This window comes from Scomber japonicus, chromosome 16, assembly GCF_027409825.1.
Source record: "Scomber japonicus isolate fScoJap1 chromosome 16, fScoJap1.pri, whole genome shotgun sequence".
NCBI classification, from domain to species: Eukaryota; Metazoa; Chordata; class Actinopteri; order Scombriformes; family Scombridae; genus Scomber; species Scomber japonicus.
The window spans coordinates 12,902,390-12,918,674 of record NC_070593.1 but is presented as its reverse complement, the minus strand read 5'-3'; the positions used below and the strand labels follow the sequence as shown (position 1 = coordinate 12,918,674).

Below are 16,285 nucleotides of genomic sequence, written 5' to 3'. Positions count from 1 at the left end.
CTAGAGTGTTGGATTCCATTTGTCTCGCAAAGTTTTTGTGTATACCTCATGTGAAGGGCATGACCACAATAATCTGCAATTTCTGTGTTTCCAGGCAGTGGCTCAGCATACCTACTGATGACTATGAAGAAACAGGATATAAAGCTTAAACAAGCACAATGTAAAGCAACATGAAGTGTGCAATACTATTTTAATGAGTCGCTGGACGACTTATACTGTGACGCTATGACTGTTGTGAATATTTATTGTAATTGTATCGTATATATTATGTGGAATGTAGTTAATTTTATTTTTAATTTTAGGAATTGTGCTGGTAACATCTGGCAGGGGGGACTGGAAATCACATTTACGTTTTTAGTTCTCTGGAAATGTATAATGATGTACATTGTCCCTGTGGAGAAATAAATAAATAAATGAATTAAATGAGAACAATTTGTGGCATATGTTTGTATGGCACAATTAGACACAAATGCAAAACAGAACATTTATTTAACTTATTGAATTTTGTATTGAATCTGTTTTGACCAACATAGTTTTGTTGAGCAGTTTAATTGCTAAGTGATTAAAATAATCTATGTATCATAACTGTATAATGTCGCATAGCCTTGGCATCTTCTCATTTATATAACAGCTATGAGCAGAGTTGTCGTGTAAATAGTTACATGTAACGGCGTTACGTAATTCAATTGCAAAATAAATGTTACTTATGAAAATGTTGATGATTACAAAGGGGTTGGTTATATCTGAAGTCAGACCTTTCTATTATTTTGAAAATAAATCAGTGGAGCACACATGGGCTAAAATAGCGTCACAGTACCAATTTGACTTTTTTCATCAAATATCTTTATTTTATATTACAAAAATCTACATGAACTAATGAATACATTTTCAAATGAGAGATAAATCTTACTTCACACTAAATTATCTTCCTTATAAATCATGTCAGTATACTTGAAAAACACCTGAATTTAGAGTATGGGCTTAATCGGTATACTTACCCTCACAGTCGAAAACAATTAGAAAAGTAATCAAAGAGTAATCAGATGTAATAAGTTACATTAGTTATTATATTTTAACTAGGGTAACTAGTAATCTGTAACCTATCACATTTCTAAAGTAACTTTCCCAACACTGACTATGAGAAATCATTCCACATCCGTAGGCCTATGGTGGGTAGGAACATGAAATATTTGTTTCCAGTCGGACATTACAAGCTGGTTACCCGACGTGACGTCACGCATTGTTAGACGAGCTAACTCGTCATCCGTTGATTTTTTTTAAAAAGAGACTAATGTAGTAAGTATTTTTGACATAAATAAGCGTTGTTAGCTAGTTCTGCGTTAGACCTAATTATAAAGTCCGACGTTAGCTGACAATGTTGGTTACCATTGTCTTCATTTAAGTCTTATGTTATTGTCGTATAATGTTAATGTTAGCAACCATGTTTTAAATGGACTACAATATGCTGTTCTGTTTCCGTAATAGACTGTCACGTTATTACAGGGATTATAAATTATTGTATATGTTACTGTCAGGGTAGCTGCATTATTTTGTTTCCTATCGTTGTCATTGCATTGAAATGTAAGGTTTATTTCAAGTTTTAATACCATATATTTTGCCATACTGTAGGTTTAAGTCAGAAGATCTGCAGCTGGAATCATCACAAAAGAGGTGATCTAAAAAATGCATCAGTGTCCCATTTGCCCTAAATCGTTCCCGGCACTTTCTAAACTCCAGAGACATCATGTCATCCATACTGGCCAAAAGCCCTTCGTCTGTAAAGATTGTGGAAAAGCCTTCACACAGTCGGTGCATTTAAAAACGCACATGGAGAAAATTCACCATTCAAGACTCCCAAGGGACAGTTTTCAAGATAGGACTTCAACTAATAACAAGAGGGTTTCACAATTAAACCATGATACATCAACTGCAGTGATGAACTTAAATGATAGTGGCAGTTGCACCATAATGCCATCAGCAGTGTCTTCTTCAGCAGCCACCCAGCCACCACAAAATATGCCACATGGCTCTGTGATGAATAGCGACTCGGATGTTATGGATACAAAACATCAAGAGCAAGTTGATTCTGCAAATACTGCCACATCTATATGCAACAACCACAGTGGATACAACTGTAAAGTCTGCTTGAAGTCATTCACTTCATCTCCTCAGCTTTGGATTCACTTATCAACTCATACCAAACCAAAACAAAGACAGAGAGGCATATCTGGGCAGACTCTTTCTAAAAAGGCACATTCAAAGATGTCACAAGAACTGAGCTCCAGTTTAAAACACCAGTGTCCTAAATGTCCCAAAACCTTCTGTTCACCATCCAAATTACAACGACATCTACTTATTCATACAGGGCTGAAACCCTACTCATGTGTGATCTGTAGGAAAGCCTTTAGACAGAAGGTACACTTGAAAACTCATTTAAGCACATCAAATAAATGTTCACTTTCTGCAAGCAATGCAGGGAAAAAGCAGAAGCTTTGTAACGGCAGTCAGACTTCAGATCAGCAGCTTCAGTCATCAGTTCAGCGACCCACCAGCCACCAGTGTCCTGTGAATTCAGCAGTGGAACTAGAGCTACAATGTAGAATAAATGTAAATGCTGTGCAGGCCCCGAGCAAGGCTGAAATCAAGTTGGATGCAGTTGAAGAACCTGAACAACCGTTAAATGCAAGCAGTCAGAGTATTTACCAGAGTTCAGGTGAACATGAACAGCAATACATGACCTATAAAGACTTGAAACCATTCCGATGTATGATCTGCAACAGATCTTTTAGGTTGGAAATTAATTTAATACGTCATCATAAAATTCACAGGAACCAAAAAGAATTGGCAGCCCCTGCTGATGCAATAAAACATTCACCTGAAGCCAGTAATGCAGACCTCACTGACTTAAACATCATCATTAAACCAGAAACATGGAGTGAAAATGTCGGTGATCTCAATGAATCTCCTCCTCAGGATGCTGAGTTATTTGCACCAACAGAACAGCAGAGTGAAACATGTCAAGCCAGCAGCAAAAATCAGAGAACCAACACTTCACATAAGTGTCATGCATGTTCAAAATGTTTTCCATCTTCATCAAAACTTCAAAGACACATGATGACTCATACTGGACAAAGGCCCTTTGGCTGTGAGATGTGTGGCAAGAGATTTCGTCAGAAAACACACTTGAGGGTACATAGTCGCACTCACCTGTGGTCCAGATATCACAAACAGCGATCACTGTACATCAACAGGCCACCTTCTCGCATAGGTGGGTTTAACACAAGGACTGCAGGAGATATCCCAATCCAGGAAATGTTCACACATAAAAGGGACTTTGAGACACACAATGGGAGTGATTTAATCTCTACAAAACAGCTGGATCAGACCCCTTCTATGGCAATTGTTCAGACTCATGTCAACACAGAACAGGAGGACAAAGTCTTGCTGCATACTTCAAACAATAATGAGGTTGTGTACCCGAGTACGGTTCCTACGGTTCTTCCTTCTGCTAACAATGGACATCCACCCAAAATTATGCCACATGTAAATGATAGCTACGTGATGAACAGTGACTCAGATTTTATGGATACAAAACATCAAGAGCAAGTTGATTCTGCAAATACTGCCACATCTATATGCAACAACCACAGTGGATACAACTGTAAAGTCTGCTTGAAGTCATTCACTTCATCTCCTCAGCTTTGGATTCACTCATCAACTCATACCAAACCAAAACAAAGACAGAGAGGCATATCTGGGCAGACTCTTTCTAGAAAGGCACATTCAAAGATGTCACAAGAACTGAGCTCCAGTGGGGGCAAAATTACTTTCAAACACCAGTGTCCTAAATGTCCCAAAACCTTCTGTTCACCATCCAAATTACAACGACATCTACTTATTCATACAGGGCTGAAACCCTACTCATGTGTGATCTGTAGGAAAGCCTTTAGACAGAAGGTACACTTGAAAACTCATTTAAGCACATCAAATAAATGTTCACTTTCTGCAAGCAATGCAGGGAAAAAGCAGAAGCTTTGTAACGGCAGTCAGACTTCAGATCGGCAGCTTCAGTCATCAGTTCAGCGACCCACCAGCCACCAGTGTCCTGTGAATTCAGCAGTGGAACTAGAGCTACAATGTAGAATAAATGTAAATGCTGTGCAGGCCCCGAGCAAGGCTGAAATCAAGTTGGATGCAGTTGAAGAACCTGAACAACCGTTAAATACAAGCAGTCAGAGTATTTACCAGAGTTCAGGTGAACATGAACAGCAATACATGACCCATGAAGACTTGAAACCATTCCGATGTATGATCTGCAACAGATCTTTTAGGTTGGAAATTAATTTAATACGTCATCATAAAATTCACAGGAACCAAAAAGAATTGGCAGCCCCTGCTCAGGATTTGAGAGATAATGTGAAAATGTCTCATTCTGATGCAATAAAACATTCACCTGAAGCCAGTAATGCAGACCTCACTGACTTAAACATCATCATTAAACCAGAAACATGGAGTGAAAATGTCAGTGATCTCAATGAATCTCCTCCTCAGGATGCTGAGTTATTTGCACCAACAGAACAGCAGAGTGAAACATGTCAAGCCAGCAGCAAAAATCAGAGAACCAACACTTCACATAAGTGTCATGCATGTTCAAAATGTTTTCCATCTTCATCAAAACTTCAAAGACACATGATGACTCATACTGGACAAAGGCCCTTTGGCTGTGAGATGTGTGGCAAGAAATTTCGTCAGAAAACACACTTGAGGGTACATAGTCGCACTCACCTGTGGTCCAGATATCACAAACAGCGATCACTGTACATCAACAGGCCACCTTCTCGCATAGGTGGGTTTAACACAAGGACTACAGGAGATATCCCAATCCAGGAAATGTTCACACATAAAAGGGACTTTGAGACACACAATGGGAGTGTTCTAATCTCTACAAAACAGCTGGATCAGACCCCTTCTATGGCAATTGTTCAGGCTCATGTCAACATAGAACAAACAGGTCAACAGGACAAAGTGTTGCTGCATACTTCAAAGAATAATGAGGTGTACCTGAGTAAGGTCCCTAAGGTGAAAGGTGTGAAAAAGACACAGACTGCTAAATCAAAGCAAAATACAGGCAATGTACAACACAAGTGCTTCCAGTGTTTCAAGTGCTTTCCAACTGTCTCTAAATTACAAAGACATGAGATGGTACACACAGGCTTGAAACCATTTCAATGTCATACGTGTGGGAAAGCATTCAGGCAAGCTTCACATCTGAAAACCCATCAAGTATCGCACTATAAGAGTAAAGCATCCAAGCCAGTCAATCAGCGGGGGGATAGCAGAAAATGTAAAGCCAACAGTCAGCAAGAGCTTTACCCAAAGTTCAGTGTTTGTGTTCCACCACAGAAAAAAACTGTGACCATAAATACTGCACATTCAGTTATTGATGGTGCTGTAAGTAATGTAGAAAGTGAACTCACCTTCACCATGCAGGAAATATCCATCACAAAAGGGAATAGAATCATTACAAAAATAACTAAAAGTAATGTAAGTTGTAAAAAAAGGAAACTTCACATCTGCAGAATATGCTTAAAGAACTTTTCTTCTCCGTACAAGCTGTCAAGGCACTTGGTCATTCACTCTGGGATAAGGCCATACAAATGTCCTCTGTGCAGCAAAACCTTCACACAGAGTAACCATTTAAAAGTTCATGAACGCAGATGTAGACATGGTAACAGGACCTCTGATTATTATCAAGGAGAGATGATAAATACTAATCATCTCCAAGATAAATGCACTGAAAAAATCACTGATTATGCAGACTTGAATGTCGATGCATCAGGAGAACAGGCAGAGTCAGATTATACCAGCGTTGGTCATTATTCACTTACTGATAGAGAGTTTTCTGATTGCACTGAAGCAATAGATTCTGAATGGCTGGTAGTGCCAGAGGTTGGCTTACCAGACACAAATAATGAATCAGATGAAAAGCAGAGAGAAAACTATAGTGAGGTTACAGACCATTGTAGTTATTCATTTCCTTCTGAACTTGCCTTTGAAATAGATAAACTGGTCCAAGATCAAATCATGGCACCTTTGAGCAATAATGTAAAAATACCAGGGCAGTTAAAAGGAGCTTTGACTAAATCCGATAGCAACACGCAGCTTAGTGATGGATGTGCGAGTTCTGTGGCTGACATTCAAAACCAGGCCGATTTGCCAGATTATTACTGGTGTGAACCATTAACTATGATTGAACAGGATGAAGAGACTGCAAGTTTACAGGGCAAAAAAGATCCTCAGGAATATTATACTAGTGTTCAACCTAAAACATCTTCCACTCAAAAGCATCGTTGTGACATTTGCTTCAAGTATTTTGTGTCTCCCTCTAAGCTTAAAAGGCATTATCTTGTCCACACAGGTCAGAGGCCGTTCAGATGTGACATTTGTGGCAAATCTTTCACACAGTCATCACATGTCACAACACACAGACTCACTCACTTACATTGAAATTATGTTGTATAATATCTGTATATTTTGGTATAAAATCCCTGATGTTATGATCATGATGTGTGAACAGTATGATGTGTGATTAGTATGATGGTATTGTACAATATGTAGTACATGGATGAGGTTGCCTTTTGTTGTTTTGATTGGGCTGTTTTTAATTAAATTAGAAATGCAAATAAAATTCTCTAAAATTATAAATGACTTGTGGTAATTGATTTAAGAGAGGAATTGTGTTGTATTTTCAATTCATTACATTGGTGATATAACTTACATTATATATCTTTAAAGGTTTTTTTTATGATTTTCATATTTTCTTGTGCGTTGTGCTTGTTTTATTTATTAAAAAATTGGCCAGACAACAAATGATTCCTCGCACAATGACTGAAAATATGACTTTTGAGTGACATGAAAATTTCTGACAGTAGGAACGGGAGACACGCTTTTTGTTTCCGGGGACGACTTTTTTGCACGTACCCATTCAGGAAGTTAGTCGCATTCAGCGCGTTTTGTTGTGTACATGCGTAACGTACTGTCCTCAACACTCATGCTGGAATAAAGATAAAGGTTGGTGATTTACCTTTAATATATGTTAAAGTACACCACAAGACGGACAGTATCGTTACCGCTAAAATAATTTCTGAGTCGCTTGTATTTGACTGGCGCTATGAATTAGCTTAGCTTGTCATAAGCGCTGCTCTCTGAAATTATAAAGCAGCTAATGTTAACTAAAGTAGCATTGTATGACTGTACGAAAGCTAGAAATATGTCGTAGGGACATATAAAACCGATAAACGTTTAGAAAGTTAGGTATACTATTGCTTTTCATTATGTTGTTGTTCACTTTGTTAACCTTGCTAACTTTCATGATAGGTTAATAAAGTTGCCTCATGTTTTAAATCCCGGAGTACATTACAGATAGTTTAACTCAAAATCAATTCGTGTTGTATAATACTTGTTTACTTACTTACTTTGTTTTGTTTTGCTTATAGTCGTCATTGCAGCTGCTTAAGATGGCAACTATGGAGAAGGAAACCCCCGCTAAAAAATCTGCAGCACCTTCTGTGTCTCAGATTAATGCAGAATATGTCACGCAGGTAAAACATTGTACATGTACACTACATACTACTAACTGTGCTGAAAGTGACAATATATTGTAATGGATTAGGTCTTTTCCATGTTGTGTTTATGCTGAAGAAAGAGAGATGGTCTCATCACCTGTAATCACCTATGCACATTTAGTGTGTCTTGAGTGAATCTGGATTTAAAAATGTACCATACACTATTTGTCAATACGCTGCATCACATGCCAGTCCTTTTTATATAGTAAATATTAATGTGTCCCTGTAACAGACGTCACATTAACACATTAGATCATCAGTTTAAATTGTGTTAAGGATGGTTGACTGTCTCGCTCTTGTCTAAAAGAAAGACACTGAAAAAAACTGGTACCTTTTCTAGAATAAATGCAAATTGGAGAGTTTTATCCTCTCTAGAATGGAGGTACTTTGTTAAATTTTAAGGTTTTGGCACAAGACATAAACTGTTTTACATAAATGACAAAACACAACATTTAACCAAACAACAAATCACATCCTTCAAACAATCAATTGCTCACTTTCACATTCAGTACATAGTTTACACAGGTGCACCGAGGCCCAAAGTGTTATTTTTAGTAAACTTCTCTCCATTCATTTGACCATGTTTACTGATATTGATGGTTTTATTTTATGTTTCAGTTGGCTAATAAATATTGGGCTCCTCATGCAAAGAATAAACTCCCGTTTGACCCAAAGGTGAGTTTTATACGTTGCTGTTTCTTACTCTACAGGTGTCAGTACATATATTTTTGATAGCGAAACTACAGTTAGGAGTTAAAGGCAAACACACGCTCTGTATACTGTAAATATCATAGTTTTCAAAGTTATGCTTAAACTTGTACATTTCTTGATGAATTAGTTTAATACAATAAAATGACAAAAGAGGCATTAAGTAGAACACACTTTTCCTTTTACCTGTTATTGCTGCTTAATTGTTATGAATATTCTTTGCCGTTTGTTTAGGTGATGGAAGATGTTTACGAAAAAGAGATTCTCAAGTCTAAGTAAGTGAATGTCTGTGACTTGAACGGTCTTGTTTAATCCAATGAGTACATTTCACATATATTTATCTAATTTTATGGTATTATTTCCTTGTCAGATTTGCCATCAGAAAAATCATGCTGCTTGAGTTCAGGTGGGATATTTCACATATTTGTATTCTCTGTTTTTTTTTAAGTTGCCAGTGAATTAAAGGACTTGGTGGATATATATTAATGGTTTTATTCTCTCATCTTTCAGCCAATATCTTGAGAATTACCTTTGGGTGAACTACACTCCTGAGGTGTCCAGCAATGCCTTCCTCATGTCTATTTGTTGCATTGTGAATGAGAAGTTCAGAGAGAATGTCCCAGCTTGGGAGGTAAGAAATGCAGTAGTTTATCAGAATTGAGACTGTTATCTCATAGACATCAGCTGCTGAAAATGAAAATTGATGGCTTTCTATAACATCATCTTCTCTTTTTTATTGTGTATATCAGGTGTTCAAAAAGGAACCCAGCCATTTCCCATTTTTCTTTAAATGTGTGATGGAGGCTGTTTTGGCAGGCGAGAACAGTGGCCTCACTCTAAAGGAACAAACCGTGCTGCTTGTCTTCCTGGACCACTGCTTCAACAGTCTGGTGTGTACCACCACACTCACATAATGTTTGATGTTTGATGATGCACTTAATGTTAATTAAATGATTTACCCACTGAAAAAACTGACACCTTTTCAAATGTTTAGGTGTGTTATGTTGCTGCTAGTAGGTTCATTAAGCAGATTTGCTTTCATGCCAGTACCTTGCGTAACATTTTGATTGCAATATTTACATGGTTTAAAATAAAGTGATTGCATTGATATCCCATTTTACACAAATTTGTAATCACTGCATCACAGAAGCAAATAGCAGCTGTGGTAATATGAACCACCAAATTGCATTTGCTATCAATTTGAAATCCTACAGTCAATCATTTAAAAATATGTGTTGCTAGGCAAAAATACCAATTAGTGTATCTCTGGATAATTAGACCTATTCAAATTCAAATTAGACAATATCCTGAGATGATAGATACAGTCAAATATGAGGACTCTAAACAGCTCTTTGATACATACTTCACTGTGTTTTATAACTTGTGGAGAACGTCTGTTTTCTAGTCCCAGCATCGTTTTTTAAATAAACAAAGAGATGGAAGCTAAATCTAGGTGTGTTACCCAGCCTTTGATTACTCTGAATATGGCCTTAAGCCATCTGCATGACAATTTGAGTCAGGGTTTTGCCTTTACCAGGTCAAGAACATTTTACTCATTAATGGAAGCAAGGCTGAAATGCACAGATATATGAAATTATTGTAATATCCACAAGGTGGCAGTAGTAGACTAGGCAGCACAACTTGGGTCAGCTCCTGCCCATCTGTATTCTCCATAGCCGCATTAAACCACAGGGAAGCACTGCAGATGCCTCACTTTAAAATCTGCTGTGATAGCTTGCTGCCCTTTGATTGAATCCTATAAAGCCTTCTAAATATTTAAGTTGCAGTCTAATAAAAAGCTGTCATACACGGTAAATTTTGACAACTCTCTCTCTTTCTCTCTGTGTGTCTCCCTCCCAGGAGGTAGATTTGATTAGGGAGCAGGTGCAGCAGCTCATCTCTCTACCTATGTGGATGGGCCTCATACCAGTAAGATGTGAACTTATTACCCTAATTAAGTTTCTTTGATGCTTACATCTGCACGCACCTGGTAGTGACATTGTTTGATCATTTCATAAGAAGTAATTGCTAGCCAATCTCAGAAACCATTGGCTATCTGTCTATAACAACAATTCAGCCTCTGGGGGCAACAGTCAATATTTCCGGGCTTCCGGTGTAGCCAGCGGATATCCGGATAATGGATATCTGTGCCAAGACATCCTCTTCTGTGTTCCAGTCATTGTTTACAGTCCTATTAGCAACTTCAGATTCTCCAGACAACATGTTGGCTAATATCTATAACCAGATATAGCATATGAATGCAGATAAATAAAAAAATAAATACAAAAAGCAAAACTGTCATCAGACGACAGCTGATGGGTTCTGAGATTGCATTTCAGCCAATAGGTTTCACCTCTTTTGCTCTTCATATGGACTGCATGCAACCAAAGTCTGTTCAAATGTCATTGGTCAATACTAAATGGACCTTGTACCTTTGCCTGCATTCATATGCAAATATCTGTTTGTAGAGATTAACTGCTACCCTGCTAACCTGCTACCCTACCCTAACCCTCAGATATAATTGACTCTTAACTGATTTGTGTCTTTCGTGTTTGCAGTCCCGACTCCAACATGAGCTGAAGAAAGTTCCAAAGCTGCAGAAGTTCTGGAATCTAATCAAAAAGAAGTTTGATAAAATGGACGCTGATGGAGCCGAGCAGTAATATTATTTTTCTTTGCTTGCGTGTTCAGATCTGTATAGACTAGGAAATTATGTTTTATACCCTCAGAGTATTTGAGCTCTTTCTGATTTGCTGGCTCTTTGTCTTCCTCAGGGCTAAAAAAGAGAGAGTCTTTCTTTCAGCTCTCATTAAAAAGTTTCTTGGAGTTCTTGTGTCAATTCCACCATCAGGTAAAGTAAAACATACTTTTTTGTCCCTTGAAATGCATTAATATATATCATTTGTGGTGTAGTGTACAGCTATTTAACGTGACATACCATCAGCTGGAGGAATAGCCATTAGATCATGGTCATATTTTTATAAAGAAAAGCACATCCCTGGTGTTTATTTTTACCTCCAAATATTGAGTAAAATGAATTAGACCAGGACACTATCCCTCTAACTTTGTTCCCAGAGCAAGTCTGGGCGTGTGCTCTCTCTTCCTTTCCCAGCATGAGTTCCCAGCATGAGTAAAATACCCAGGTTTTTTTGTAGCATTTCAAGAGCTTGCACAGTGACCACATCTCCTCAGTCCAGACCCACATTGCCAGTATGACACACAATATTACCACTTTTTATTGCTATTTTAGTTGCACTATTCCTTCCTTTCTTTCTAAATGGCGCAGCCACTGAAGGAACATGTGCCCCAGCTGCCACAGTGCCACTGGCACTGACTACTACAATGTTATAATGCAGGCCGACATAGAGGCCCCCTACCTGAATGCTAAAAACAGAACATTCATGTTTGTGTGTTTAGGTAGAATTCAAACCTGACAGAGGAGATTACAATCTGAAACCCAGCAGGATCCACATCACTCTAATGCCTGCTGCATGCCTTAGTTTGAAATACACACACAACACACATGCTTAATGAGGGTAGAGGTCCCAGTGTGATGTAGCACTGCACATGCAGTGTGTCATAGTGAGACTCACACACTCAGCATGGTACCTTGATGTTGTCCACATGCGTTTGCTGTCATCATTGTTAGTTGTACTAGTCCTTATCTGTTTTTGATTGTTATGTTCATATGTGTTCCTGTCTGTCAGATTGAATTTTTCATGTATTCCCTTATCAAAAGTGAAGCAATAACATCCACAATGTTTTCCTTCCTTTTCCATAGGGACTGTATCCATGGAGAAGGTACATTACTGCGAGAGATTCATTGAACTCATGATTGATTTGGAGGTAAGACACAGCCTCCCATTACATAGCCTTATTCAGTGAATATTTAAAAAAGCATTTGACCATTTTAACTTTCTCTTAATAGAAATTATATGGGATTTGTTCATTCTTAACACAGAAAAAAGTCAAACACTCCTTTCCACTGTGTCTGTACACTAGAAAAGCCTCGGTCTATATTTGCTAAATCATGCTATGTTGATAAAGGAAGTGGTGTAGACATCTGTTTCTGCAGAGCTCATTTGCCATTCGTTCTTCACATTTACCGCTAACTCAAGTCAACTGACAGTGGATAAATGTATACTCTCAGCTCCACCCTATGTGTCTCTGTCGTGACTGTCTGCAAAGCTATGCAGTATTTGAAACACTAGTCTTTGATCGCTGTATTATTTTCAGCCTGATGTTTTTTGTACATCTGATATACGTTGTACAGAGGAGGATCCACAAGGATAGGAACTAGCCAACAAGTGGAAAACAGCCAGCTAGGGGAGTCTGGTGGCATGCCCCCCCAGAAAAATGTTGGGCTTAAACACCCAAATTTGGTGGTCTCTGGAAAATTCTAATGCCACTTTTTCATGAAGTGGCATGTAGTCGTGGCATTTAAACACATAGTGAATTATTGTAAAGGAGAATCGGGCATCTTGTGCATTTTAGTTCACAGTCTTTAAATAGCTATTAATATTCAAAACCACAACTATTCCTGACTGATCACAACTTTTGTAATTAAGAATCATCAGACCATATTTATTATTATATTTATTTCACCTCAAGTTTTATCAAGACTTGCCACTGTGATGGTTCATGTATTATTTTACTAGAAACATAAATGCAGTCTTATTCAACAAAAATAAACAAAGCCATTTTAAGGGAAATGTGTCAGCCCCATGTCTTATCTGGACTATGTACTGGTTTTAAATTACACTAGTTGTAAAAGAAACCTTTGCCAAAAATAACAAAACATGTGAATCATTTGACTCAGATCATGTGAATCCACTGCATCAAATCATATTTCTTACATACGGCTACTTTAAAGTCCAGATTCATATAAAAGTCAAAAACTGAATGAAAAGTGCATTGCACTATTTCACCTTTTATAGTCTTTTCTGCAGTTGTGGCTTTGAGAAACTGTGGTTGATGTTAAGCATATTGAGCAGATCTACTCTGATGTGGGAACTGTGTAGTCTTGCCCAATGAGATCAAACACAAACATCTTAACCTGCATCACTGCGCTGGTCTAAAAGGGGCTTTATTTAAACAGTATCTGCTCCTATACGACAGGGAGTTGGACTGAAAACAAACCTTTAATTGTCATGCAGATGAATCCAGTCTAAGTTGGGACTCATGGTGCATTGTCATTCACCTTGGTTACTGAGTCAGGGCGATGTAGCTCATAAAGATGATGAGCCTTTGTGAACCATCATCATATTGGTAAATTTAAGGAATGGAATATAGAATTTGACACTACGTTTCAGAGAGCCAACCTCACTAGAGAGGTTGGCTCTCGGGAGTGAAGGCACAATGTCACATAAGATTGTTGCTCCTGCTGCCTTTGCAGATCTCCTGCACAGGCAGCTCCAAGGGAGCTCAATAGATTTCATCTGGCTGTCTGCTGACAGGCCGGCCTTGCTGTTCCTGGCAGCGGCTAGTGTCCAGCCAGCTGACTTCCTCTAGAGACAACTCCTGTCCTTCAGCACTATCATTTTACAAAGTCTTAGTAGTCTGAAATCCATACTTCCCCTCACTGATGACGACCTGAAAATGAATGCAGGGAAAACAGATCCCTGTTCTTGCCAGTTTTATACTAGCTGTCAGGACTGTGTTGAGATCAAAGATGACTGATGCATATAAAGGTATCTGTTCTCTCAGTGTTTAGGTATCACATGCTGCACCTGCAGCCTTTAAAGAGCTGTTTTCATTTAATACAATTTAGACATTTATTGGCATTTTGCATTTAAATATTCCATTTCATATTCTATTTCACAATTCCGATTTTTTTTTTTTCCAAAGGCAATTCTTCTCTTTTAGACATTACGGTGTGATAGATTGAACTCCTTTTTGTTCTGTGTACAACAGTCACTCTCTTACTCAGACTGTCAGTTCATCAACATGTTCCGTTGATATATTCCTACCAAAGCAGCACTGTTATCTCATTTTGACAGGTTTCTTCTGTTTTTGCCTTCATATCATGTTCCTGTGCTACGACAAGCAAATAAATCATGGCTATAGACGTGGCTGAGCCTGTTTTTTTGGGGGGGGGAGTTTTTGTTTTTTTCTCAGGCCTATTCTCATCTCACTTTCTGTTTTCCGTTTTTTGTTTGCATCATGTTCCAAAACAACCTCAAGACAAGAAAAGACCGTGGATCAATACGATGTATGGATAATCACAGTCCTCATGCTGGGAACTGTTGTTCTTGAATCAATTGACTCTTTTGACCCCTGAGAGGTGTCAGTTCATACAATACATTTTTCTGTTATGTAATGACATCAGACTCACCATGTGTGTATACAACTGTTTTTTTTTCCTGTAATTCTATCGTGTTGATTTTACTTCCTCAGATATTTTGACCCTGTCCATTGAAATAGCATTTTTCTCCCTCCATGTTTTTACCAGTGACATTCCAGTTAAATACAGTTGTGATAACTTCAAGAGCAGATCTGTAAGCGTGTATTCCAGTGCTGTAAACAGGGTGTTCTGTGTGTTTAGGCCCTTCTGCCCACCAGACGTTGGTTCAATACGGTGCTGGATGACTCTCACTTGGTGGTCAGTTGCCACCTGTCCAGCCTCGCCCACAGAGAGAAGGAGGGACACCTCTTTTGCCAGGTAGAATACACAAGGAAACGTGCACATAGATTATATCCATGTCCACAAAGACCAAAGTTATCTCAGCTGTCATTTTAATGTTTAGCAGTAACTTACATTGTTGTCTCATCTCTGTAGTTGCTCGACATGCTGAAGTTCTACACAGGTTTTGAGATCAATGACCAGACGGGAAACGCCCTGACACAGAAAGAGATGACCACTCTGCACTATGACAGAATTACATCCCTGCAGGTAAATGCTTTAACATAGACAGACAGCTTCATATGTCAGCTACCTACACTGCCCTGCTGGCCTTCCTCCTTCCTCCTCCTCCTGTTTTTCCTTCAATGTTCACAGCATGTACAGAATGTGTCTGCAATCTTTGGGTCTGCATTTATAGTTGTGATAATAAACTTAAGTATAAAACATTTCCTTATTACAGTATATAGTATAATTTATGAGTCACTTGTGTAATATCTTTACAGTGATTTGTATTTGTACAGTCAATGAGTGTTTTACTGTGTGTTTTCTGTTTTGCAGAGGGCAGCCTTTGCTCATTTCCCAGAGTTGCATGACTTTGCTCTGTCCAACGTAGCAGCAGTAGACACTCGGGAGTCCTTGACCAAGCATTTTGGACATCTCAGGTAAATCAAAACATCCAGAATGAGTCATGAAATGAGCAAGTGCACTTGTAGTTTGTACATGCACAGATGGAGGGTATGCATGATTGAAGTGAGGAATAGTACAGTGACCTGTAAATACTAAAATGTTGTCACAACACAATTGTGTTTCAGCAAGATTTCTTCCTGATGTGTAATATCTGCATATCTACCTTGAGCCGGGTCACCTTTTGTGCTTTGTTCCACATGTACAGTACTAGAGTTGCACAGACATGAACCCTCCAGCAAACATCACAAGATATGTAGATCTGACCTCTTATTAATGTTCATATGAACAGCAAAACATACACGGCCCAGTTGAAGTACAAGCAACACATCCTCGTCCTATATTCCATTATAGCATCAGCACTGCCGTTGCTGCCTGAGTTCACTGCTAAATGGCAGCCAGTGAGCCCTTGAATAGGCAGCTGGTACCAGCCAGAGAGAGAGAGGCATGCCTCATTAATTTAATCGATTTGCAGTGGCTTGAGAATAAACTCTTTGAACAGCTGTGTTTGTCAGATCATATTAGCTTGCCAAAGAGCCAAAAAACACCCTCGCTTTGATGAACTGGCCTGTGTGTGGTGTGGTTGGGGGTGAAAATGCTTTGATTCATTGCTAATTTGTAATTACTTGAGGGTTTCTAACCTTTC

General features: G+C 38.5%; 2 protein-coding genes across 2 annotated transcripts in view; both read left to right on the top strand.

The window, feature by feature from the left end:
• The first annotated feature begins 1,234 nt into the window (after positions 1-1,234).
• Positions 1,235-6,395, top strand: si:ch211-235i11.4 (zinc finger protein 721). Its single transcript, XM_053335134.1, has 3 exons — positions 1,235-1,296; positions 1,630-5,728; positions 6,391-6,395. Exons 2-3 carry the CDS (start codon positions 1,684-1,686, stop codon positions 6,393-6,395), a joined length of 4,050 nt encoding a protein of 1,349 aa, XP_053191109.1. The 5' UTR covers positions 1,235-1,296; positions 1,630-1,683.
• A 637-nt stretch (positions 6,396-7,032) lies between these two features.
• aqr (aquarius intron-binding spliceosomal factor) overlaps positions 7,033-16,285 on the top strand; it is a 46,701-nt gene continuing 37,448 nt past the window's right edge. The window contains exons 1-14 of the mRNA XM_053336027.1: positions 7,033-7,071; positions 7,497-7,601; positions 8,244-8,300; positions 8,568-8,608; positions 8,704-8,739; positions 8,844-8,964; positions 9,083-9,223; positions 10,194-10,262; positions 10,892-10,992; positions 11,108-11,184; positions 12,115-12,179; positions 14,878-14,994; positions 15,112-15,225; positions 15,514-15,617. Of these exons, the coding sequence (XP_053192002.1) occupies positions 7,518-7,601; positions 8,244-8,300; positions 8,568-8,608; positions 8,704-8,739; positions 8,844-8,964; positions 9,083-9,223; positions 10,194-10,262; positions 10,892-10,992; positions 11,108-11,184; positions 12,115-12,179; positions 14,878-14,994; positions 15,112-15,225; positions 15,514-15,617 (1,127 nt within the window). The 5' untranslated portion in view covers positions 7,033-7,071; positions 7,497-7,517. The remainder of the gene's footprint in view (positions 7,072-7,496; positions 7,602-8,243; positions 8,301-8,567; positions 8,609-8,703; positions 8,740-8,843; positions 8,965-9,082; positions 9,224-10,193; positions 10,263-10,891; positions 10,993-11,107; positions 11,185-12,114; positions 12,180-14,877; positions 14,995-15,111; positions 15,226-15,513; positions 15,618-16,285) is intronic.

Excerpts from the sequence above, each read along its gene's own strand:
- si:ch211-235i11.4 (XM_053335134.1), top strand. The coding sequence starts at position 1,684 with ATGCATCAGTGTCCCATTTGCCCTAAATCGTTCCCGGCACTTTCTAAA.